The sequence below is a fragment of the Ascidiella aspersa genome, chromosome 3 (assembly GCF_963924565.1).
Source record: "Ascidiella aspersa chromosome 3, kaAscAspe10.2, whole genome shotgun sequence".
NCBI classification, from domain to species: domain Eukaryota; kingdom Metazoa; phylum Chordata; class Ascidiacea; order Phlebobranchia; family Ascidiidae; genus Ascidiella; species Ascidiella aspersa.
The window spans coordinates 38,071,416-38,097,894 of record NC_139449.1 but is presented as its reverse complement, the minus strand read 5'-3'; the positions used below and the strand labels follow the sequence as shown (position 1 = coordinate 38,097,894).

Here is a 26,479-nt window from a genome sequence, read left to right as displayed (position 1 = left end):
TCTATATAAATAAAGAAATACAAATCTGAAAATTTAATTCTATTTAATATAATACAAAATAAATATACTAATAAAAAAAAAGTATTCTTTAAAATTCTTTTAAATTAAAATTTTATAAAACGCATTTTCTAAAAAGGAATAACGCAACCTTAACAGTATAATTCAAGGTAATAAATTAAACGTATTTTTAAGAAACTATGACCTTATCTTGAAATCCATTGTTTCGTCACAAGGCTGCGCAGGAAGCTGCCGCGTTGGCCGCTGCCCAGTCAAGCGTTACGGATGACCTTGAGTTACCTGTTCCGGATGACCTTGTGAACGGCACCGATGACCTCCCCCCTCCCCCTCCAGCCCCACCAAGTGGAGAAATAATGGAACAACCGAGGAAATCGATCGACGGAGAACACGTGAGTGGATCGCGGCCTTGTGTGACGTCATAATGTGTAGATAAAAGTGATTGTATTGCAATAAATAAACTCGAAATTTTTAGTTTTGTATTCAAGTAACAAAGCTTATAAAATATCAACTGGTATAAACAATTTAAAATCAAACCTTGGTAATATTTGGAATTTGGAGTTTAAATAACCATTATACACCCGCACCAAATCCCACAAAATATCCACTGTTTAATGTTTTTTCCCATCCTACACTTTTATAGCGTAGCCTTAAGCGATTGTATTATTTTGAAATTACTAATAAAACCAAGCACAAAAAGGATAAAAATAAAAGATAGCATACATGTCTAGAACAAGTCTAACATCACAGCTTTGTGTAAATGTGTAGACTAGAGCTCATAATAAAAAAACACTTAAAATTTTAAATTTAAAGAGTTTTACACCAAGCAAAAGCAAATGCCAGCACAATAAATCCAGTATTTTAAATAAGGCAATCAGGTGGCCTATATATTTAAGCAATTAAAATGCTCGAGTAAAACCACAAGCGCGAGTAAAAGGCGATAAAAATGATAAAGTCTAACATATCCAACAGGCACGTGCTCGCCAAGACGTGTGCGACTTTTATCAAAAATGATAATAACTGGAGTTCTGCGCTTCAAAGTACGCTTAGTGTGAAAAATCTGCTATTGATAGGCGTTATATTGCCCTGAAGAAGATTGACCGAATAGGCGATCAAAACGCTGGTACTTTAATAAAATTTTGCCGGAAGAGTAATTTTACAAATGAGGCGTAACGTAACATAAAACAGATACGATTGAGACCAACATTAATGATGACATCGAGCTTTAGTATTTTTAATTATTCTATAATTTTTCATTGTTTAATTCGCAGGCTTCAGCACTTGCCGACCTGGACGCTGTGATCGACCAAGCTGACGTCGACAGTGCTTATTCAACCGTGAACAAGCGCACCTTCTCGTCACGTGACTCGGAGGAGTGGGAGGAGCAGGAGGAGGAGTTGGATGAAGCCGAAAAAGAAGAGATGGAGCGAATCTTCCAGTTGGAGCTGGAGATCGCTCAGATGCACCGACAAAGTGAAGCGAGACATAGCGTGGCTATTGAACAACCGGTAAGTGGGTTAGGATTGATTAGGGGTTGGGGTTAGGGGTTAGTGGGATAGTTTGAGGTAATTTAATCGACAGAGTGAGGCAAGACACAGCGTGGCTATTGAACAACCGGCAAGTTTGTGTGATGGGTAAATATGTTGTAAAAGTTACTATGCGGTATTGTGGGGTTAAGGCAATGCACAGTGTAGCTATTAGAACAACCAGTAATTGGCATAAGGGGGGAGGGGGGGGGGCGTGGTTCTAGTGAGGGGTAAGGGGGGAGTTTGAGGATTAAGGTGGGGTTAGATTGCTCACATGCATCGACAGCGCGAAGTAGGACATGGTGTGGCTATTGAACAACCGGTAAGTGGGGTAAGTGGGGTTGGGGTTAAATACGTGGGGTAAGGTGTGTGTTAAGAGGTTCGGGTTAGGGGTTAGTCAGGGCGGATTAAGGGTATTGTAGGCCTGAGGCTGTTTACTAGAGGAGGGCGTTATTTTGCAAGCCAAGCTACAAAAACTCACACACATGAACGAGATCATGGAGGATTCAAGCATCAGGTTGAGGATTATGAGGAAGTAGCAGACCAGATCCGTCCGCGCGATCACACTGCACCTGGGGGGAAAAGTCAAGTGAAATTAAGAGTGGGACCGCTGTAAGGAGTTTAAATTACACAAGCGAAGTTAGTTCGGAAATGTTTTAGTCTAAGACAGGCCAGGCTGGATGCGATAGACGCATAACTTGATTACGAATCAAATCTTCCCAAAAAAACATTAATCCAAACTGTTACTTCTGTTTCGGTCGTTTTGCTGAAATACAATGTTAGACTGTTCGACAAAAAATTGAAATATGACATTGTCAAGCTTTTGTGAAACCGCTTGATTAGATCAAAGTAGGATCACATTGACTGGACTAAGTCATTCGTTTTAAAGCAAAATATTTGTATCAATATCAGCCAATTAACCTAAAACGAATTAGGGCCGAATTATTTTTATAGTCTTAGTAGCCTAATGGTTAATCCGGAACTTCGCTTAGTGTAAGATTGATTTTAATGAAATGCATCGACAGAGCTAAGCGAGACACAGTGTGGCTATTAAACAACCAGTAAGTTTAGGTTAGTGGTGAAAGTGTTAATGTGGAGTATTGTGGGTTAGGGTGGCGTGTGTAAGGGCTAGATGGGGGTTGAGCATAGGGTTGCTATGGGGGCATTGTGGGGTTTAGCAATGCTTAGTGTAGTTAGGCTAAGTGACATAAGGGGTGACTAGGGGTTAAATATGTGGGGTTGAGGTGAGGGTAGTGTAGGTGTTCAGTGGTTGGGGTTAAGTGCATCGCAGAGCGAAGCAAAGCACAGTATGGTATAAAGTTTAAACAACCGGTGAGTTGGGGTTAGGTGGGTGGTATTGTGGGTTTTGGGCTGAATTTGGCTCTAAGGTTGGAGCGAGGTTAGAGAACTTGGGATCAATGGGTTTAAGAGTGGTAGCCTTACTATATATTGGAAAAATGCTTTAATCCAGTGGTTCTCAAACTTTTTTAAAAATAATTACGCAACGGTCCCCTAGTAATTTTTTTAATTGCTAACGGTCCCTTAAAAATATGCACAATGAACACAAAATAACACGTTTTTTTTAATGGTAACAATGGGATGGGTGCACTTGCTTCTTTGCTATCAGCTCGGCTATGTTAACCTCTAACGAATCACTTTATTTGAGTGAAGCAATCACGAACAGTCTTAAAACCGTGACCGTATATAGCCCACAGTGTCAGCGCAGCAAGCTGTAAAAACGTAACTCTAATCAGCACAACGTAACACTATGACGTCACAATGAAAAATTTATCTTGAAGCGTTCAATAACGTGAATGAACAACTAATGATAAATAATCAGCTTGGTTTGGCAAAGTAAGTTTCCTGTAAAGTTTATTGCACAGAAAAATTCTTCTTCAAGAGCGTCGTGTTGATTTTTTGTTAGGTGCTTTGCGGTCCCAGAAAATTGTTTCACGGACCACAAATGGACCGCGGACCCCAGTTTGAGAACCACTGCTTTAATCAAATACAAAGAATGTTTTAATCGTATACAAAGCTGTGTTAATTAAAGGGCGTTTCATAACCGCGGCTCTGTGTAACAATACGCCAGTCTGTTAGTTAGCAGGTAGCTGCAGTTTTACTTGGAAATTAGTAAAAGACAAGCCGTATGTTGTTTACACATGCTAACACACCGACATTTCAGTTCTTATTTGCCGATGAGTTCGGCTGCTAACCGTACGTCATTTCTTGTTAAGCCGACCCTGGTCCACACAAGCCAAAGGAACAATAATAATTCCAACGCCGGAAAGCTAAATTGATTAGCTTTCCGCACCTGCTTACAACTACTTTGTTTGACTGATTAATTTGTCGAATTTGTTCTTTAACACAACTTTTATTTATTGTCATTTTTAAACAGGCTTCTCCAGAACCAGAGGAACAATACGACATTGTTGACCAAACAAACGATTATTACGCAACAGAGAAGTCTGACGAACACAGAGGAATGGATATTTTGCAGGTTAGTAAATATTAACTCTTTTTATTTAATTTTTAGTACGTTATACACAGTTTAAGACCAAAGAACACAAATTTAATTCAACTTGATAAAGTGGTGTAGGCTTATGTTTAATACTAACCCAATTCCGTTTTAACTAACATTTTTTTACAAAAGGGTGAAGCTAATTCACAGGTAAGGCAGTTGTTTGCTGTTTGAATGATTGATTCTGTAACCTTATTTTTTGCAAGAAGACATATAATTGTTTGTAACATTTTAAATATATTACTTGCTACTAAGTACATTGGGTACTTGCTATAATTAAGGTTGTTCAAAAGTCCTACCAGTTTGACCCCAGAATAGAATTCAATCGCCAATTCTGCGTCGTAATTCCGTTAAATTTCGCGGTAATAAAGCTACGGTATGACGTAACATACGTTTAAACAATTACCAGTTAATTGTAGAACTATTTGGAGCTGCAATAATCGCATCTTCAGTAGGCTTTGCTGTTTAGAAGGCTGTGTGCTATATTTTGAAGGTTACTTATTAAAAATTGAATTAATAGTGAAGTAGATGTGGCACTTTTGTAAAATATAGAAAGTAAAACAGCCTTGATTTTAGGTTTAGAAGTTAAACAAACTCTTCATAGAATGATTTTTGACAGTTTTATATAGTTATTTAAGGTTAAACTAACAATAGTTAACTAACATTTTATTTCTGGTGGATAGACTTTGTTTTAAAAATGAATATACCATGAGGTTTTGCCTTAATGTAATTGATTCAATCAAGTTTTACTAACATAACGACTAATCTAATCGTGAAAATGTCGGATTTGGAAAGCGAATTTAAAAGCTCGCTAATGTACTTACTCCAGGATCTTGGCTTTGAAGATTTCGAGAGCCAGGTTGAAGCTCTAATACAAGAGAATGCCTTGGACACTATAAGAGAGCATGTATGATTCAGAATTCTTTGTTTTGATCCAATTTGTGTGTTTTTACCAGTTTTGTTTCGTGGAGTGATCTCAACATTATTTTTGTTTGGCTATTTTTTAAATTATTTAAAGATTGGCCAAGAATACAACAAAATTGGGACCTTTAGAGATTAGCTATATGTATGTGACAAGTGTATTGCATAATGGTTATATAATCACAAACTAATGTTGTAATAAATAACTTTTTAATCGAGTATTAAAAAGTTTATTTTGTCCCAATATTCTACTGTTTGAGAATCACTGAACTAACTGTTTTTTTATAATTTGTGTTAATTTTTTAACAGTAAAACTTTTTTTTTGAATTGCTAAATTGTATGCTGTTTTTTTTTTATTTATTTTTAAATTTATATCTGTTTTTACTTACAGTCCGTTGTTTTGCTAACCTTATACTATTTTTGTTATAACACTCCAAGAGAGCCTAAACCAGTGGTTCTCAAACGCGGGGTTCCATAAGAAAGTTTTAATGGGTCCGAAAAATATTATTTAAATTCATTAACTGAAAAAAAAAATTGTATTACCTGTAACACATCTGTCTCACTAATTCAAACCTTAAAACAATTATTGCACAGTGCTTTTTTATGTCCTTGTTGTAAAAATTTATGAGATTCCTTATTTTTTTAAGATAGCAAACGGGGCCACAAGGTTAAAATGAAAACCACTGGCTTAAAACACAATATTCCAATATGAGTTTACAAAAGCTAAAATGCAGTTCGTTTATTTCTTTTGTTCGGGACGTCACATGTTAAAACAACATGTTGACGTTTAAAAATTACCCTTACTTAAATTTGTCGTGGGTTGGCATTTACCAATAGGACGAACCAGCTGCGACCATCATCGAACCACCACCGACCATAGAATCACCAGAGAAACAACCAGAAGACCAGACGGTTTCCCAGGAACAAGCAACCTCCGATCTCGATGATGGTTTGTGGCGATTTAAAACACTTGAATTATTTTACATATGTAGATTTTGATAAGAAAGTATTAGGACATGCAGCAACTGTGATAACGGTCTTCATTTTTCAACCGAAATATTTTAAGCTTTATAGCTTTGATTTTTTAACTCTCTGAGCCTATGCTATGTTACTACGTTTTCAAAGTTGTTTTACGGCAGTTATAATTAGTTTATTTTTTTACATGTTGGACGCATAACAGAATTCCTTCATTCAAATTTATAAGATTTTATTGACCAGTTAAACCCCAACACCACGTTCTTTGACTAGAATATGTTTTCTTAATATGCCCTAGGCCATTAACCATTTTAATGAGATAAAACAATTGATAAAAAAATGTAAATACGCAAGTTTCACATTTAGCAATTAATCAACCGAATTCAAAACAGACAAACCTATTTTAATTAAATCAGTTGAAAACTCCCTAATTAATTCGCGATCTTTTGTATGACGTCACGCAGAGTCTTATTACACCGACTCGTCATTCGACGATGACGACATGAGTGACGATGACGTCACTACCACGAGTGGAGGTATGGAGGCCCAGGAGAAGTGGAACCCGAACGTTTACTTCCATTCCTACCTTGATATGAAGGTGAAGGTTTTAAAGCAATAGTTTGGAAACAATAGAGCAAAACTCTACGACACAGGCGTTATTGTGACGTAGTGAATCGGTAGCATTTTGAATGTCGCATTGTTTTCCTTGAACAACTCTAGACATCACATATTTAACTGCTTGGTGGAAAACTTGGATTGGATTATACAACTTGGATACCTTTCGTTAAAGAAGCATTTTTAAACACACATCTAGTTCAAAATTGTTAACCCCTCGTATTTAACGCTATTTACGTTTAACCAGTTTTGTTTAAAAAAATTACAATTGTTGTGCTGCCACAAATAAGTTACAACATCGTGTTAGTATGTGTACAAAATTCACAAACAGCTGTTAGAATAAAGATATTTCAAAGTAAATAGTTAAAAAAAGTATATTTAAGATTTTTCGGCAAAACAAATTGTAATTTTGGAAAAACTAAAGCAAAAAACGCCAATTGAAACGCCTGTTAAACAAACAAAAGCCAATCATTTCTGCTTTTATTCCTTTTTTTTATAAAAAATTTTTATACTTTTATTCCCTTTTTTTTAATTCCTACTTATATACAAAACTCACAACAATTTCTTTCCTTGTAGAGTGGCCTGATGTCCCAGTGGAAGCGCAGATGGTGTGTTCTCAGCAACAGCACGTTCATGTTGTTCAGGAGCAAGCAGGACAGCTTGAAGAGCGGGTGGATGCATAAGAAGGCTGATGGTGGGAAGACTGGATCCCTGAGGGGGACACTGCCCAGAAAAACATGGAAGAAATTGTGAGTGAAAGCTTTTTGGCTGGAATTTTGTAAATGTAATTTTTTTTAGACCTTATGGAATTTTTACCATAGCTTTTATGGTTTATGGTTATTTTTTGGCAACAAGCGTGGTTTCTATTTTCAGAAGAAACTTCAAAATCTTTGGGTGTGTTTTTTAATTTTCCTTGAATTATTTACAAAAAGTTGTCATTTTCGCTACTTTTTCGACGAACTTTTAGGAAAACAGAATATTTCAAACTAAAACATGTAAAACCACACGCTATTATAAAACCAAATAACTATTAGATCTATCATCAAGCTGCTTGTAATATGTCATAAATCTTCTCTTACTGCAACACATCAGTAATCAACTTGATAAGTTAATAACATTTGCAGAAACAGTAATTGCTGTATGTGACGTGTATTACGTGAAGCACATTAAAGCTTTGATATGGACTTAATAATGCTGAGATATAATTTGCAGTTAACGCATTACTTGTGCGTGGTTTAAACTTTTTAAACGAGCCTAATTTATTGTCATGCTTTTATCTGGAAAATTGTTTTGTTGACGTCATACTAGCATGACAAGCGGCATTGTTATAATGACAACTTAAATTTAGCATATTGCAAGCAGCTTGTAAGCAACACTAGCACTTAAAGGCTGTGAGTTTATGATTGCTGATTTGTATTTGGACTAATTAAATTACACTCTGTAAAAGATTTTGAATACATACCATTTTACAAGATTTTCAAAACACACAATAAATACAAAACCAAAAGTTTGCTATCCCTAATATGGTCATAAATTGTATAAATTTAGAAGTTAAAATTGTGTTATATATCATCGTAGCACTCTGCTATTGAATATTTGGAAATCCTTAAACATGGGTATATTTTGCATGTCACAAGGCTGTATTGGCCAGATATCACTGATATCCTATTTCACGGCCCTATATCTGGTAATAAAAAGCAAATTTTTCAAATAGAATTCATTTATTTATTTTTTCAAAGCGTAGATCCGCGTTCATTCGAAATTTTAGGGAATGTGTAGAGCAGTGGTTCCCAACCGCCGGTCCGCATAAACTTTCCTGCCGGTCCGCCAAATATATTACAATTTTATATCTTAGTTGCAAAAAGCAAGATGTTAAAAGCTTGTCCATCAAATGTAGAACTTCGCCAGTTCCGTAATTTGCTACATTGTGACGCAACTTAGAGTTAATGGTCTGCTTCGGACTTTATTGTTCGTCACAATGTTGCAAGTGTTGTAGTAGGCTACAACTCGTTTGAGTCTTAAGCTTTAAAACCAATTGTAGGTGGAAAACTTCAAAGAACCGCGTAAAACACGTATGATATCAAAAAGACAGCAGCAAATTGCTTATTAAATTGACGTTTCCATTTTCTTTTACGTTGCATATACTTTTGTCGTAATTACATTTTGAGTTGATTGTAATTTTTGAAGGTCCACCGGTCCGCAAAACTTGTAAGCTGAAAAGGTTGAGAACCACTGATGTAGAGTGTTTAATAAGCAACAGTTACAAATCAAAAATATTTTTTTATACTTTGTTGTACCTATTTAGTGAAAATTCTAAATATAACCTCATTCGAAAGCAAGGATCTGTATTTTACGTTAATTGTCTGCGGGAGATTATACCTACAAACTTCGAAGCAGAAGTTTTGCAGCTTATTTGTAGAAAATAACACTTATTTTTTCTGCATTCTTTCCTCAGTTGGTTCAGTCTGCGCAACCAGGAGCTCAAGTTCTACGACAATGACGATGAGAATGCCAAGTGTCGCGGAACAATCGACCTCAAACAGGTCAGTGACGTCACAGACGTTACGGAGAAGGAGAATGGAGTGGACATCATTATGTCGTCACAAAAGATCCACCATTTTTCAGCTGAATCGAGTGAATCTGCCGGAGAGTGGTACAGGTGAAAAATAGATGGATTATTTAAGAAAAAGTTGAAGTTAAACCATTTTTCGAGGCTAATGTTTCCCATTTTCGAGTTCTGCACGACTTTTTGTTGATTCGTAGGTTAAATATTGGACGATAATTTAGAAAAAACATAACTTAAAAATAGTATTATTCAAAAACCTAATCACTAAATGAATAGCTGCATTTGTCATTTTCGAGATCTACTGTGAAGTATTAAATTAGAAAGTTTAATTGTAACAGTAGTTTTTTTTTTTTGCAAAAACATAATTTGAAAAAATAAAAAAATATATATATATTTAAAAAGTTTAATTTGAAACGACTGATTAGATCCAGATAACTAATGAGGAATTTTGGAAGTTTTAATAAGTTGTAATTTAAGACACTTTACCTAAAAGCAAGAGTAACTTATTTCTGTTATAAAGTTTTATATCATTACTGTTGTTTTTCTACTGTTTTATAACGAACTAGTTTCAGTGTGGTACTATTTGTACTTATTAGCCAATCCAACCCTATCTAATAAAAATACCTAATTTCCGTTTCAGCATCCTCATGAAGTTGTTATCAAGCAGTGAATCTGAGATCGCCAACATGGAAAGTGAGTTTGCCAACCCACAAAACGCACTTCTAACAGTGGATGGACAAACTATAACATCGGTGTCGGCTACTTCTGTATCTGGTGAGAAACTACAGCTGTTTGTAAATAAAACACGAGTAGTTTGGAAAACCTTAATCTGCTTAATTGTAGCTTTCCAATTTATCGAGTTTTGTCTTTTTCAAAAAGGGATGAAAGTTTGTTTTGGGGAAAGTCTTGACTTTAGGGTTTTTACTGTTTTTTTATTCCTATAATTTCTGTATTTTTCTATCTGTATTTAAAAAAAAAGTTAAAACGTTTTGGTGCTTAGCGTTTATAGGAAGCACGACTGATTATTTTGAGCTCTAAATTAACATGTTTTGGAGCCATCGAACCAGTTACTTATGTATAGGGATGTTTCGCCAACTCTTTAATGTTTAAGACATAGCACAAATAAAAAAGATAAACTTACTTTGCTCCAATGTCCAATTTAGCATTACGGTTTTGCCACTTTACTTTATGTAAAGATCTGTAAGTGATAATTTTTGCAAAAGTTTGCAAAATATATTTTCACTGCCGTCGTATATTCATCAAATCTAACACTTGAATGTCACAGTTAACGAAATTGTTAATATTAATTGTATTAATTTTTTTTCTTTGGTTGCACTAATATTACGGTTGTACTTTGGTCCTATTGTAGCGCTAATATTGTAATGTCATACATTGCAAGATACGAATTCACTGAGGTCACACATTTGTTAACACTGCAATGTAACAAGTACCAAAAGGTACATAGTTCGAATATTAGATCGAAAGCTCTGGAAGACTAACCGAATCTGTCAATGATACAAGCAAACCAATGCTAGAAAAATACCTAGCCTGCAGTGAGATTCGAACTCACGACCTCGGTCGTACTGGGACCGTCGCTCTACCAGATTCGGTTAACCTGTCGAAGGCTTCCAGTGTACTATTATATGATATGTAAGCCGTCATCGTTGGTCAAATTAAAGACTTTAGAAGGGCTAGATCACAGTTGTCGTATGCTCATGTATATACATCTATCATTGATTGTTCAAATTTTATATCCAAACATGTGTTTTTTCTTGCAGGCAAACCAAACACCTTCACAGTTGCAACATCGCAGCGGGTCTACACACTGGCTTGTGACTCTGTGGAGGAAATGCATCACTGGATCTCTCTGCTCAATGAAAGCAAGGACACGGCAGCATCAGATGACTCCGTGAGTAAATATATAACTCTGGTGTTCACATGATTTTTAGGCGGAATAACAAAAGTTCATAATTTGTCAACGTCTCATTTTTGTCGGTGAATTTCAGACAAATTTCACTAAATGGCCAGAAATTTAGAGCACGGTTAAATTTTTTTTAATATGTTAATAAATGTCATTTCCTTTTTTATGATTCGTCAGGACACTACAATGTTGAAAACTTTTAATAGCTTGCTCACTAAAAAAAAAAAAATAACCCAACTTTTAAAATTCCAGCAATAATGCCACTAAATGACAGACAAGTCGCTAAATAGTTAAAAAATTTAACATGGCTTAAGAAGTTAATCAAAAATTAGCTTAGCGTGTTGTTACAATTGTCGATTGATTAATATTATGCTTGATAGCAACTGTTTATATATGTATTAAGAAAAATTAAACATTCTTACTGTTTGACTGACTAGCCACTCTAAACTGACCAAAAAATTGAAACAGGACTTTAAAATGTAAAAAATAACTGTAATAAATAACCGACTAACCACAAATATCCCTCTTGTTCCAGATCCGGCAGGACACAGCTATTCAGCAAGGTTGGATGCACAAGACAAGTTACGAGCGAGGTCGAGTCTCCCACCAGAGAAGGTGGTTCGTCCTCAAGCCAAGCTCCATCGAATATTACAAGAACAGCGACCGAGGGGCGCAGAAGCTCGGATCCATGGGTATCAACTCACTATGCGTGGTTACGTCACCCGACGAAGCTGTCTACGTAAGTGTGACGTCATTGTTCGGGACGTTGTAACTCGAATCTGATAGGATATTTCAACTTTTACTATCAATGAGATTTGCTAAAGTTACAAAAAATTATTGCAAAAGTGTTACGCCTAAACTTGTCAGCTTTATTTTGCAAACAGGTTTATATTTTGCTGTTTTTATTTGGTTTTGTATTTTTGGTATTTCAAAATTTATATTTTTTAATATTTTTTTAAGTTAAACCGGTATTTATTTACCGGATAAAGCTAAATTCTTATACATCAATGTTGGTAAAGATTTTTCAAATTTCTTTAATAAGCATATTGCAGTCGTAGGAAGGAAACAGTAGTATCGTAAGTTACTTGACCTGAATTTTTAAATGGTCTCGCATTAAATACAAGAAACAATCATGATAAAACGTAATAAGAATATCAAAGCCCATACAGAAGTAGGTATGTATGGGCTTTGATATTCTTATTACGTCTTACTACAACCTCCAACCATTATGCTCCAAAATCATGATAAAGATTTACAAGTTTTTTTTTCATTATATTATACTCTAAACATAGAGAAAAAACAAAACTAAGTACGAAAATACATATTGACAAATTACCACTACCTCATATTTCTACTGTCAACATCTCATCAATCCGCTGTTTTGTTGTTTAGAAGCAGACCGGTTTATGGGAGCTTGTAGTGTACGGACGCAAGCACACTCTAGTGATGAGCACAGAACGGGAAGAGGACGCCAACATCTGGAGCAGTGAGATCCAAGCCATGATCGATGGTCAACCTCAGATCGTCACCAAGACTAAGATACTCATGGACAAAATAAAGGTTAACCAGTAGCAATGATATCTTAATTAAAAGTTTAAAAAAGTAGCAAAATGAAGGTTGTGAATCTAGTAGCGATGATATTTTAATTAATTTAAAGAAAATTAACAAATTGAAGTTTTTTTTTAATATATTAAATATATTTCAGGTTTCCAAAAACCAAAAAAATCAAGGCTATAAATCCAAAAGCAATTAATTTAAACTTCAAAAAATAACAAAATTAAGGTGATAAATCCAATAGCAATGATATTTTAACCACGGTGTTAATAAAATTGATGAAATAAAGGTTGTTACTTGGTGGCAATTAAACCCCCGGATAAATAATGGAAAGATAATATTGCTGGTTAGTTCAATATTTAATCACTTATTACTCCTTGTCGTCCATTTAGTGAAAGAACTAACAAATATTATTTAATCTACTTCTTTGATTAGCTTTTTGGTTAGCTTGCCCGAGCCGGCTATTTGTATAAATTGGAGTATTGAATGCAATTTAAGAATTGAGAGCAAGTTTTTTGTAAGGATTCTTGATCTTTAACCTGAATAGGTCGGTAGTTAGTATGTAACACAAATTATAGGCAATCACGACTTAATTAAATTAAATATTTTTGCACCATTTTTCTTATATTTTACTAAATATATTGTTATTTGTTTAAACAGCATGCTGGCGACAATGACAAAGACATTGGCCTGATTTACAAACGAAACCCGATATTCCGACAAACTTCGGAGCCGCTCAGATCTCCTTTGCTGCCACTTCCATATGAACAGGTAAAGTATTAGCAAACCACAATAGACTGTTGAATATTGATCAGTTGGGCAACTTCTCCTGTACACATTTCGATAAAAAAAGGATCTATCAGTCGCTATTCCACTGAATTCTTATTATTTTTAATGAAGTGCTCTGAATTCGTAGGCTATTTGTTAGGAAATGGAACTATGTTTTATTCTCTAGTTTATATCATATACATATAAAGAAAATCTTACGGGACACGACCATTGCATGTTATATTTAAATTTTAATGAAAAAAAGAATCAAGACGTAATGTCATTGTTTTGCCATATATTTGAGAGGAGTTGTGTTGGAGGTATCTTTGCGGTTATAGGTCATAAGTCTCCTTAACTTAAACCCATTTTTTTCCATATTGTTTTTGTTGAAATTTGCTTATTGTTAAGGAGCATTGTTCCCATTGTTAAGCCATTTTTCTTCCAGGTGTCTTCACGTGAGGACCACCACACGCTCCGGGATGAAGCGATCCGAATCTTCGACATCCTCCTAAAGATGGAGGAAGAGACGTTTTCAAGCGTGGAAGAAGAAGCCATTGCTCTCCAGGTCTTTATAGGACACTTATGTTGAATTTGGCATGAGAATTAGACTCATAAAGTGCTTTTGCATTAAATCCTCGAAATAATATGATTGTCTTCTAAATTTTGGAATAAAAACTAGTTACTTAAAATCATGTTAATGCATAGAATTTGCAACATTACTGTTTTTGTTATTTAAGAGTTGCTAAAGTGTTATTGTTACTGTGTTTTTTATTAGTTATATAAAGAACTATGCCATGTTCCAACACTGTCGGTTTTATTTCTCCATATTTCATGAATTCTAAATGAACGAAGGACGTGATGCGGTAATTATCGGTTTACTGCAGTATTTGTGGTTTAAATAAAGTTGTTTTTAGATCTTTTTAAACCTTTTTTTTTCTTTACACTGACACACAAAAACCTTATCCAGACATAGAAATAATATTGATGTATAGAAATCTATCAAGGCATAGAAATCACACTGACACATAAAAACCTTACTCAGGCGATCCTACGTTCGTGTCACGGCTCGAAGCTCTTCCAGGACGAGTTGTACCTTCAGTTGATCAAGCAGACAGCCATCTACACAGTTCAGCTCACTACAGATGAACAGATGTGCGAGCAACTGCACACAACCTCATGTCCCCACTACTGGCACCTTATCGCGTGCATGTGCTGTGCCTACCACCCTTCAAGGCCCGTGCTCGCATACCTGAAGATGCACCTCGCAAGGTGGGTGACGTCATTGATGGTGACGTAGCGCTCTTTTTGTTGGCAGATATTGTGCGAGAAAAATAAACGAATATGTGCAGTGGAGTACCTCTGGGTAAACCTGACAAAAGTATTGTCGTTGTTGGCGATGATTTAATGTTGTAGGTGTCTGGATTTGTGTAAAAGCATAATCAAAGTAGGTATGGCTGATAATATCGGATCGGAACCGATACCTCATACCAAGTGGTTGTACCGGTGCAGATCCGAATATCCGATTTAAATTAACATATGAATGGAAATATGTTAAATCCTTATGACGAACTTGTGACTACAGAGCGCTTTTAACATTTCCATTTCAAGTTTACCAGATACACTCATTACCTATCACATCTTGGCTGAGTGCAGACAAAGTCATTTGAACTAGCTGCAATATAACCTACCACGTACATTCCTTACATCATTTTTTGAACGACATAGCACAAAAGTTATAATTTAACCTACCACATCCTTTAAACGCAAATAAAAATAAAAACTTGCCTTAAACCTTATAGCTTAACTTGTTACTCAATACAGAGTCCAAACTCGCTTTCCCGACACTTTGGGAGCAGTATACGCTGGTCTTGGTGAGACCTTACTCAAGCAGCAAACATCACGACGTCGTGAGATGGTTCCAAGTGTGGATGAGATTTGCGCAGTGCTTGAGATGAAAGACCTGGTGGTCACCATCAACTGCTACGGGGGAGCAACTTGTGAGATCTACATCAATTCGGCCACAACTGCTGGAAGGGTGCGATAAATGTTGATTTTAACTGATTTTAAAGATGTTCTAGCAATAGTGGCAATTAGGTTCCAGTAAGAATATTTTTCGCCTATGGCTAGGTAAAAGTGAGAATATTCAAATATTCAGCGGCCAAAAGTAAAACTACATAAATTGGAGTTATACAGCAAGTGTGGTTGGTTGTGTGGACCACAATCTTTGTTAGGCTTACGAGGTGACCCAATGTATATTGTTCGCTACAAATACAAATCAGTTGCCCAAAAATCACCGAACAAAACAGAAAATGGGTTTTCGGAAAGAAAAAACGTTTAAAGTTAAAAACGAAAACTTTGCTACAAATTTGTACTAAAAGTTCACAAAACTGATATAAATCAATGTATATATTTACGAAACTTCAATGTTTAAACCACGAGACAACAATGGCTACTAACATATCAATATCTGGTAATACAAATACGTGCAGATTTTTATTAAAAATAGTCTTTACTTGACCTTTATGAAACTGTTACCACCTTATTTGGCTAAATCATCGCAGGACACAAATGACCTGCTGACGAAATGACTGCTTTTCCATTTCAGGTCGTCCAGAAGTTACGTCACGGTATGCAGGTCGAGGGGAACAGGAACACATTCGCATTGTTCGAACACAAAGGGGACGTCGATAAAGCGATTGAACCGAACGCTTACTTGGCAGATGTCGTCGCGAAGTTCGAAAAGTAAGTAGAGGTTCATGTTAAAAATGAAAGGGTTATTTAAAACGTTCAAAATGCTTCCTACTTCTGTTTGGGCTTTATGTTCTTATTAAGCCGAGTTAAAACAAAACATTAGAAATAAGGTCATTAAATGTTCATGAACTGTTGTTTGCAAATATAATTTAGTTTAAAATAATTAAAAAAGTCTGGCGATTTCCGCGTAAATAATACAAGTAACCTTTTTTGTTTAAAATTTACTCATTTTAAGGAAGGCTAGCTACAATCTAACCCCTATTTTCTAACAAAACAAATTGCTTTTGTGCGATTTTTAACAACCAAGTAATTATACTGTGAATCAGGTCAAACTGACTAAATAAAACTTAGAAACTTTATTTTGTTTAAATGTAAAGCATAAATGTTTTTGTAATGATAGCATGTTCAGTATATAAAAAACAAAACATGCAATATTAAAGAATGATATTTCAAGCGATAAACTTCGTTTTAATGTAAGTTGTTATTTAGGGTAAAGCTTGTAACGTTTCCGTGTCTGTGCAGTCACCGTCACATTCTGTTATAGGTTGAACAAGGAGATCCGTGCCGCTCCGGATTACGGCGGTCCATCCACTGAGTGGGTTTTCTACTTTAAACTTTACTGTGTCTTCGATCCAATCGATGCTAAGGAAGAATCAATTGAATATCACTTCGTATACGAGGACGTGAGTAATATTTGACCTTGAACAGAGGTTGTTTAACCTTGAAACGGACGTTAAACTATTTTGATTAAAATACAAAAATGCAATGTTTTATCAACTTATTATTACCGTAATTGTTAGTAAAATTAAATTGTTTGTTTTTAAATTAATAAAAATAATGCGATATTAAGATACATTTGTTTGGGATGTTTTTCAAAGATCCTGTAGTATATTTGATATTAATCAGTTTTGGAAAGTCGACATTTGACGTTGAGCAGTATTTGGCAATGGGGCAAAGTTTGACTTTAAACGTTTTTGATTTTGAACAACATTAACCCTGAGCTATGTTTGACCCTGAATAATATTCGACCTTGGGTTATAATTCTGCCCAAAAGACTATTTGACCTTGAAAACCGTTTTACGGTTGATCTCTCTCTTACCTTTAGCAAGTTTTACCTTGATCGTTATTCGACCTTGGCCGATGTTCAAACTTGATCAACATTTGACCTTAAAAGATGTTTAACCTTGACCAATATTTGACCTTGAGTTCCATTCGGTTGCAGGTTCATGAGCAAGTGATCCAGGGACTTTACCCGGCCACTGATGACGTATTAAGGGGCCTAGCCGCTCTCAGGCTCCAGTTCGCTGAGGGGAATTGCCACCAGATCAACATCGAGTGAGTATAAGAAAAATTATGATAATGAGACAACAATAAACCATTTTAAATATAGTCCGAGAGGCATATAGACTCCTGTTTCAGTTGGTCATTTAATAAGATTATAAGATTTCAGGAGTAATTTTGATTCGAGATTTCTTCCGTATATTATGTTGTAGAAGCACAGTCTGTTGTATGATGGCATATAAATTAGAAAGAAATATTAGATATGTTGTTCTATATACTTTAATATATTATTACCTTTAGTCCCTGGCTACCTCGACAAGCTTGTCGAGAATCAATACAATTTGTCTTTATACAGTGCCACCTGGTTATCGTGTTTGTAACTCGTATTTGTAGCAACGACATCGGCAAGTATTACCCGGTGAACAAGATGCTGACCGCTTACGAACTTAACAAGGATTCGGACGAGTTCAACTACAAGAGGAGCGACTCTTTCACGAGCAACTTGGAAGTCAGCACAACTCCAAAGAAACGATCGGTGAGTTGTGGAAGATTCTTCAGATACTTGCCTTCAAGGCTGCAGAGTCGCACTCGGGACTTGAGTAAGACTACTAGGATCTTGAACAATAAATATTCGATCTTGGGTTATTATTGGGCCCTTATAACTATGACGTTGAGTCACATGTACGTTATATTTGACCTTGATCAGTGTTTCAAAACGAATATTTGACATTGAGCATAATTTACCCTGGAGACATGTTTGACCTAGAATAATATTCGACCTTGAGTAATGTTCGGCCCTAATCATCATTTCACATTTAAAGTTAGGTTGTTTGATCTATATTTGACCTTGATCGATATGTATATATTTTTTTTATTGGTTGATATCCACGTTGGAAGAATTTTGCACCTTGGTCATAATTTGACCTTGATTGATATTTGACCTTGACCGCTGTTTATTCAATATTCGATCTTGACATTTAAAAAAATTACTCTTTAATTCGCTCCTTATTCCTCCTTCAAATCTTAATTCCTCCTTATTCTTCTCCAGGGCTCCAGTCTCTTTAACACGCTCCGTAAGCGAGGATTGAAGAAGGTGAAGGAGGAAGCTGAAGGTGACGAGGTGAAGAGGACTTTGTTCATGGAGGAACTCCAGGATGTAAAGTCCAATGTCCTGGAGAGGTGGAGGAAACTAAAGGGGATGCCCCCGGAGGACGCCGTGGTAAGATGATACAGATATGTGTTTTTTTTAAGTATTCTTAAAAAATATTTTACGCTTGAAACAATTTGACCTTGAGTGATATTCGACCTTGATCAGAATTTTTAAGCGAATTGATATTTGAAATTGAGCATGGTTTACCCTGGAGTCATGTTTGACCTTGAATAATATTCGACCTTGAGTGATGTTCGGCCCCAACCATCAAACCACCTTGAAACATACTCACTCTTAAACCATTGTGTTCGGAGTTCTATCCTTAAAAAATATTGGCGTAAAAAAGTGTATTTTAAATGAATGATTTTCGTTTTATAGAAGTGGAAAAGGTTTTCCAAAACTTTACATTCCGATGCTCGATATTTTGGACAGAAAATATCGCGATTCTATTCGAGACCGAATGACGTAATTATCATTTTCCAACAAAAAAAAATAGGTGAAATTTAAACATATTCTCAATTATGGCTCCCCAAAGGTATTCCGCTTTCATGACCCACCAGAAGTATTCAACGTACCCCCTGGTGCCCCCAAGGGACCAACAACTCCCAGTTTAAGACGCCTACTTGAGAAAAATTGACTGACGATAACTTATATGAGTCAAATCAAGGCTTAAACACGCCTTGGTAAGATTCGAGCCAATATTCCGTGTACAACTTCCGGGTGCCACGTCACAGAATTCCCACGCTTACCGCTCTTTACCGCCGCAGGTGGAGTACGTGAAGTTGGCGCGGAGGTGGCCCGGTTACGGATCTTACCTCTTCAAAGTAGAGAATCACGACGCGCAGTTCGGACAAACGCTACTCACACTATCTGTGTCGTCACAAGGGGTCACTGTCTTCAAACGAGGTCACCCGCAATCGCTCGATCACTTCTCATACGAAAAGTAAGCGGAGTTTTGTTTGTGCTTTTGTTAAAGTAAGTTATCTTTTATTTTGACAGTCAGTGAGACACTTTTATTGCTTTATTACAAACATAAGTTTTTTGGGCCTATTTAAAGAATTATTTAAGTATAAGCGTTTTTTTTTCTGTTTTTTTGCCGCCTTAGATAGTAAAACAAAGCTTGTTTTTTGGGGGAAGCAGGTATCAGTAAAAATCTTTGTCATTTAAATACACAAAGCACTGTTTTTATTTTTACTGTGTTTGGATATGAAAAGCTTCAAACCCTTATTTTTTTCGGTTTGTTTTGTTTTTTTCTGTATAGCAGGATAACGCCATAAACGCGTTGTCCGAAGCAAACAGGTTTTTTTCACAGTTTTCCTGTTTACATATATAAGTAAACTATTGAAGTTGAAATATTTCACACAACCAACACGAAAACAACTTGTTACGTGTAAATAAATTCTATAAATAATCTAATTTGTGGAAAAAGGTAAGCAATTCAAGTACTTGGTTTTATCGAGTAGTTTGCGTGGATGAGTTTTCCTGGACGACATAAATTACTAAAAATATTTTTCATTTTGAATACTAACTTAAAGTCAAGTAATTTGCCAAAAGCTTTTCGCAAGCAAGCTCTTACTTAAACATAATTAATTAAAAATATTAAGTTTAAGAAATTTGCCAAAAGTTCTTCACCACCTGTAACGCACGTGTCTCCCTCTAGTGTGCAGTCGTTCGGTGCCAGCACGGCCAACGTGTTCCGGCTCCAGACCGAGTCGAGGGGCGACATTTCCTTCACAGCTGACCAAGTTAATGAGATCGTCAAGTTAATGAGAGCTTACGTCAACGCCCTCTATCGCAGAAAGCAGTGACATAGAAATCTTACACGCTGCTGGATTTTTGTACAGTAGAATGATAAGACATTTGTACAACTGAGTTGTTTTATCCGAATATTTTTTTTTCAAGGTTTAAAACATTTTTTGATCAAGAATTACTTTTCCAAGCTCATACAGTATGTAGCATTTTAAGATTTATTCGAAACTTTCACAAAATGCTAACTACTTCCGCATGGGTTTGGCATTCATTATACTTCCAGGTTTTAACCAGCTTTGAACAATTGTAAGCTTATTTTAGCACCAGGCTTTTAAGTTTTACCACTTTCTTATATTTTACGCATCCAAATATTGTTCAATGGCCTTTTATCTCTTATATTTAGCTAATTGTTCTTGCGTTCTTATTCCAAGGGTAGTGAGTTCGAACCTCCCTTTTCGAGTCATTCCCGCCTGTTTTGTATCAGTATATTTTTTCTTCAAGCACTGTCCAGCACTTTACAACATTAAGTAATAGCACTTTATTTAAAACAGCAGTATTCAGCAAATCTTGGGACCTTGCTTAAAATGCGTGATGTTTAAATATGAGTTTGTTTTTCTACAACAAATCACCATTATTGCGTCACTGTCATCAGATTGAAGAAACAATTACCCATTTATTAGTATTTTGTAGCTTATATGTAGGATTTCTCAACGTTGTTAGGTTCCAATCATACATTAAAAAACAACATTTATTGATATTTTACTTATTTATTGCTTCTTATATCCGAAGTCGGGTCTAGTTTTACTTTTATCATCTTTATTCCACGCTTAGTTCCCGTCAAGCAGTTTTATCTCGTTATGTCTTATGCACATTTCACTTACTTTTGAATTGTCATTCGTTTTCGCAAAAACAGAATTATCCTTGGTGTGAAAAGGAACGACTCTGTGCAAAAAGGCTGATGCTTTAAGTTGGATTAACTATTTTAAATATAATTAGGAAACAATCATTTTTCCTAAATAACCGACGTCAAGTTGTTTAAAAACCGTGTCTAATACACTTACAAAATAACAGTGCTACATAAAAACTCACCTGCCGTACAAGTAGCCTACCTTTGTCTATTAGTAGTAGCATTTGTAATAACATTGATAAACCAGATTAAATTGCTTCAATTTAATAATGCACAAAACGAAATCTTCCATGTAACTGTACGGTGGCGAAAAGATTGGCTTGAAGTACAACATAATGATATTTTGGCAAAATTTGAAAGTAGTTAACACGATTTCAGTAAGATTACAACAAACGTTAGCTCTACAAAATAGACAAGTTTTTAAAAACAGATTTTTGAAAGAGAAATCAGTGCAAATGTTAGCAAAACAAAACCGAAAAACATAGTTCAAAATTCATCAAAACAAAAGTGAGGTATGTTGTTTAAAATGTGGCGCTACAATTGCGGTATATTTTCTAAGCACAATTATTAAGGTATTAGAATTAGGCTTTATCTTTCATACATATTACGCTATAATTGAGGTATTTTTTAAGCACGATAACTCAGGTGTTAAAATAGTTTCATTATTTTAAAGTTAACAAATATAAAAAAGCATAGATTACAAGTTGAGGTAATTACATGAAATTACACTAGTTTAACACAAGGGCATTTAATGATTAAGGTAAAAAACACAATATAGTCAGTGGTTTCAAATTACACGGGCATACTTCCAAGACAACCTCCATCGATGGGAATACATGAACCTGTGACCATGCTCGAATAATCACTGAGCAGAAAAACTATCACCGAAGTCACTTCTGGTATTTCTGCAAATTTATAAAAATTTATATATCATCTTTTAAAAAAGAAATATAGCACTTTAACGTGTAGAAACCAGTTTAGTGGTTTTGCTGTGGTAGTTCCGACACGTTTCTAATAAATATATGGTTCCCAAATAACAGCCGCTAAAATACCTGTCCCTATAGAACTTCTTGAACTCTAGGGAGTCACTTCACTTTGTTCACTCACAGAGTCACTTCACATTGTTTGTAATTATTTCTTTGAAAATGTTTATCTTATCATTCTTGTGTAATATACATATATAAAACGTGGACAGTCATAAAAAAACAAAAAACAGAATAATGTAATCTCTCTAAAGCAGGGGTGTCCAACTCAAACATGCCGGCGTGCCAATTTTTATCTTATAACTTCTTCCCGTGCCAAAGTTTCGTAACCGAACCAATTCTTTCTAATCATAAAAGCGCTTTTACCAAAAATAAGAACGTTTATTTAAACTTGAAAAAAAAACTGTCTAGTAGAAATGCGCATCACTACATCAAAGTGTCTCTCGGTGAGCTGACTTTAGTTTCTTAACACCAAGCTATATAATATTATGTGAATGCTAGCCTCCATACAGTATAATGTTACTATATCAAATGTAATTGTTAGTTGTCGTGATTGCCGCGATTGTTTTATATTGTGAACAAACAATGGTATATTGTGAACAAACAATGGGAATTGGCTGTGTAACAAACTTAGCATTTTCTGACAATTGGCTGAATAGCAAATTGAGCTTTTTTGGCAATTGGCTAAATAACAATTTTAGTGTTTTTAGGGGAGGGCTTGCGTGCCACTTTTTATTAGGTCGTGCCGCTTGTTGGACACCCCTGCTCTAAATGGTCGCATTTGTCTAATTTTAAATGAGTAATCAGGTGGCACTATATAAAGACAAATTGCATTGAAATCTTGACAAGCTTTTTGCACGACAATTGTGCTTTTCTTCGTGCATTTCAATCGCTTTCATGTTTACTTTGAACTGATAAAGCAAATTTTAAATTAGACTACTCACCACCAAATCTCCCGAGTGGGATCAAGTTTATCATTTCTCGAGCTTTCTCTGGGTCACTCCAAGCAACTTTACTCAATTTAGTTAAAACCACAGTCGGGTTTACGGAATTAACTCGAATCTGCAAAAAAAGTAATGGCATTAACTTAACTGTGGAAGTTGAACCTAATATCACATTGTTTACTTAAAATAGACTTTTAAAAAACGTTTTCGAGATTTTAGCATTAACGTATTTTGCGGACCATGAGGCGCAGTTTAAATCCTTTTTTTCCCTCATAAATTGATCGTGCGCCTTATAAACCGGTGTGCCTAATGTATGGATCAAGAACGGTAGTGCTTTATTGCCTGAACTCAAAACCAGTACCGATAGACGAAAAAGAGGAGCGCGGAGAAAAAGTGGGAGGAGTAGGAGAAAGAGCGGAGCGTTTTACCACGCGGCTGAAGTCTCGGCTTTTTTGTGGAGGCCTCAGCGTGTTGCGGACGCCCGGGCGATTTGGATAAATTGATCGTGCGCCTTATAGCCCGGTGCGCCTTATGTATGAACAAAAATCAAATCACAGCAATTTACTGACAGTGCGACTTATAATCGGGTGCGCCTTATGGTCCGTAAAATACGGTAAATTTAACCTCAAATAAAATAGTAAGTAAAACATTGGTTACTTGAAATTTATTCTTAAACAAGCAATTTAACTTTCACAATTTTTTTTTATATTAACAAGAATTTCAATTTAGCAATTTAATCTGAACCATTTTTGAATCTTAAATAGTGTGGATTAAACAACAGTTTGGTTTACGACATAAACCCAAATCTGTTAGAAATTTACTGCATAAACCTAAATGTGAAACTTAATATCACATCAGCTACTTAAAGTAGACTTTTAAATATTTTTGAACAAGCAATTTAATTCCACCAAGAATATTTAGGTTAAACAGAACTTTTATTTAAAAATTCAACTTCCCTTAAACCCTTATATAATGTTGATTTAATAGCTGTTTGGTTTATTGCAATAAATATATCTAGAAGAACATGATAATAATAATAACAACACATTTGCTTAATTATATTTTAAAATAGGCAAACCAGCTTGCACTAAACCCTTACATTATGTGGTCCCAGTTCAAGCGACATTGTTCTTGTGACTTCATCGAGTGCTGCTTTCGATGCAGAATAAACCGTGTGATTCTTGATTCCACGAAGCGAAGCTTGGCTTGAAACATTCACAATACTTCCTCCAGTTTTACGCTCAACCATTCCTTTGGCTATGATCTTAAAAAATATAGTTTTTAAAATAAGATAATTTCGATTTTTTTATATAAACCGTTTACTAATTCTTACTTGTGAAATCAGAATTGGAGCTTTCACATTGACCGCAAAAGTTCTAAAAAAATAAACCATTCGAAATTAAACATAAGCAGTAATAAAAACAAACAAATCAAAGTACACGATATTGGATACTAAAAAAAATTAAAAAATTAACAAATATGAATAACCATAAAATATTGGTTTACATACTTTAAGTATTTAATTTTATAAATTAAACGAAAACCAAAAAAAAATGCTAATAATTATTTTGAGTAAGTTTTAATATTGAACTCCAAACTTACTTGTCAAACACTTCATTTGTAACTTCCAAAAATGATTCCAGAGATCCAACTCCAGCATTGTTGACAAAAGGTCAATCGGGCCACAATTTTCAACAACTTTTGCTGTTTGCTCTCGATTAGAAACAACACATTGTACCACGTTTATCGATGGACACTGTAGAAGTAGTTAATATTAAAACAGTTGTTATATTTTTATTTATGTTTATACTGAATAAATGTATCAAAGTCACCTAAAAATTAAAGCCTTTTATGTTTAAATGTTATTTAAATGGTAAAATTATGTAAAGCTATTAGGTATGTGTGTTCTATAATTAGGCAAAATTCACTTTCTTGTAAAAGCACAATGCCAAGAAAAAAAATCACTCCATTGCTTTACAAAATAACATTAAACTTGTAGAATCCAACAAAACTTTCACCTCCTGTTTTAAAGACACAAGATCACTTTCAGTTCTACTTATAGCAAATGTTTCAGCTCCACATTCAACCAACTTTTTCGCAAGATCTCGACCGATTCCTAGATTACAATTTTATTAATAATTTTACATTCTGCAATAAAGGCTTTGGTATCATAGTACATCCAAAGCCTTTAACAGACTAAATAAATCAGTCAATTAATTAAGGATTTTTATGAAAGGCAGGGCTAAAATAAGTCTAGCCTGCTGGCAGTTTTGAAATTACAGCCTCGTCCATATTTCTAATGTATTTACATAACCCTAGAATTTTTACTTCTACCAAAGTAGAGAAAATATTTAAAAACGATATTCTAAATTAACGAAGTCACCTTTTCCAGCTCCAGTCACCAAAGCACGTTTTCCATCGAACCTAATGTTCATTTCTTCCTTAAAAGTGTTCTTCAACCCAGTTATTGCAATGAAAATTGATTCAAAATACCGGTAATAAAAATAATAAAAACACAAATGCAACTGCAAAACTTGAGTTGACAAAGTTGGACTGGCCACAAAGATAAGCGCCGCGGGTCGTGAATGCACGTGTGTTGTTTATTTATTTTCTACAAATACTTTGTTTTAAAATTTTCAATGTATGTACAACACCGGTTGCAACTAACGGGAATTCCCAAACATTTTGATATGTTAAAAAAAAAATAAAAGAAGTAAAAACGGAGAACCTTGGTTTGTAATAACATGGTCAAAATGTTTTTAAAATCATTTATAAAAATTACTTATATTGCACACACATTAAAAATTTTACAAGTTTAAATGTTCTCGGGCCGCCCAAATAATAAACTTTCTGTGAACTTTAAAATCGATTTTTTTAAACAGAAGGTAAAGAAATACAAAAAATAACCACATACTCCCGCTTAGATTCTAAAATTCAGGGCCTAAACATTTACAACAACTAGCAAATACGTTAGTTTTGTTCAACTATTTCGAATTATGTATTTTACTGAACCTGACTCCACAATAACTCGACAAACTGCCAAAAATTTAAGATTTACTTTAAATGACGCCATACTAAAGTTTTCCCTAATACAGTTTGCAGAGCACAAGCAGTAGGCCAGGGGTGTCCAACCTGCGGCAGGCGGGCCACATTGCGGCCCGTCTGAAATTTTTGTGCGGCCCGCTAGTCATTTTTACTCCCTAGTAGTATTTTAATTGTTCAAGATTAGCCTAATTAAAATGTACCAGTCAGCTTTTAGGGGCGCACTAATAGTATAGTATGGGTAAAAAATATATATGTAACTCTAAATGCCCGTTATAACTCTTAAGTGTCAA

At 35.1% G+C, this 26,479-nt stretch overlaps 1 protein-coding gene and 1 pseudogene across 1 annotated transcript in view; one reads left to right on the top strand and one right to left on the bottom strand.

Annotated features, from left to right (window-relative positions):
* LOC146162867 (unconventional myosin-X-like) overlaps window positions 1-20,393 on the top strand; it is a 50,063-nt gene extending 29,670 nt beyond the window's left edge. The window contains exons 26-48 of the mRNA XM_083385899.1: window positions 234-407; window positions 1,287-1,523; window positions 3,937-4,038; window positions 4,889-4,966; window positions 5,818-5,929; window positions 6,420-6,553; window positions 7,147-7,319; window positions 9,026-9,229; window positions 9,777-9,910; window positions 10,915-11,045; window positions 11,593-11,796; window positions 12,450-12,617; window positions 13,272-13,382; window positions 13,825-13,944; window positions 14,422-14,648; window positions 15,201-15,414; window positions 15,985-16,121; window positions 16,675-16,813; window positions 17,353-17,465; window positions 17,805-17,946; window positions 18,460-18,630; window positions 19,329-19,504; window positions 20,222-20,393. Of these exons, the coding sequence (XP_083242025.1) occupies window positions 234-407; window positions 1,287-1,523; window positions 3,937-4,038; window positions 4,889-4,966; window positions 5,818-5,929; window positions 6,420-6,553; window positions 7,147-7,319; window positions 9,026-9,229; window positions 9,777-9,910; window positions 10,915-11,045; window positions 11,593-11,796; window positions 12,450-12,617; window positions 13,272-13,382; window positions 13,825-13,944; window positions 14,422-14,648; window positions 15,201-15,414; window positions 15,985-16,121; window positions 16,675-16,813; window positions 17,353-17,465; window positions 17,805-17,946; window positions 18,460-18,630; window positions 19,329-19,504; window positions 20,222-20,369 (3,549 nt within the window). The 3' untranslated portion in view covers window positions 20,370-20,393. The remainder of the gene's footprint in view (window positions 1-233; window positions 408-1,286; window positions 1,524-3,936; window positions 4,039-4,888; window positions 4,967-5,817; window positions 5,930-6,419; window positions 6,554-7,146; window positions 7,320-9,025; window positions 9,230-9,776; window positions 9,911-10,914; window positions 11,046-11,592; window positions 11,797-12,449; window positions 12,618-13,271; window positions 13,383-13,824; window positions 13,945-14,421; window positions 14,649-15,200; window positions 15,415-15,984; window positions 16,122-16,674; window positions 16,814-17,352; window positions 17,466-17,804; window positions 17,947-18,459; window positions 18,631-19,328; window positions 19,505-20,221) is intronic.
* A 1,576-nt stretch (window positions 20,394-21,969) lies between these two features.
* Window positions 21,970-25,579, bottom strand: LOC146162866 (L-xylulose reductase-like; annotated as a pseudogene).
* Between the last annotated feature and the right edge of the window lie 900 nt (window positions 25,580-26,479).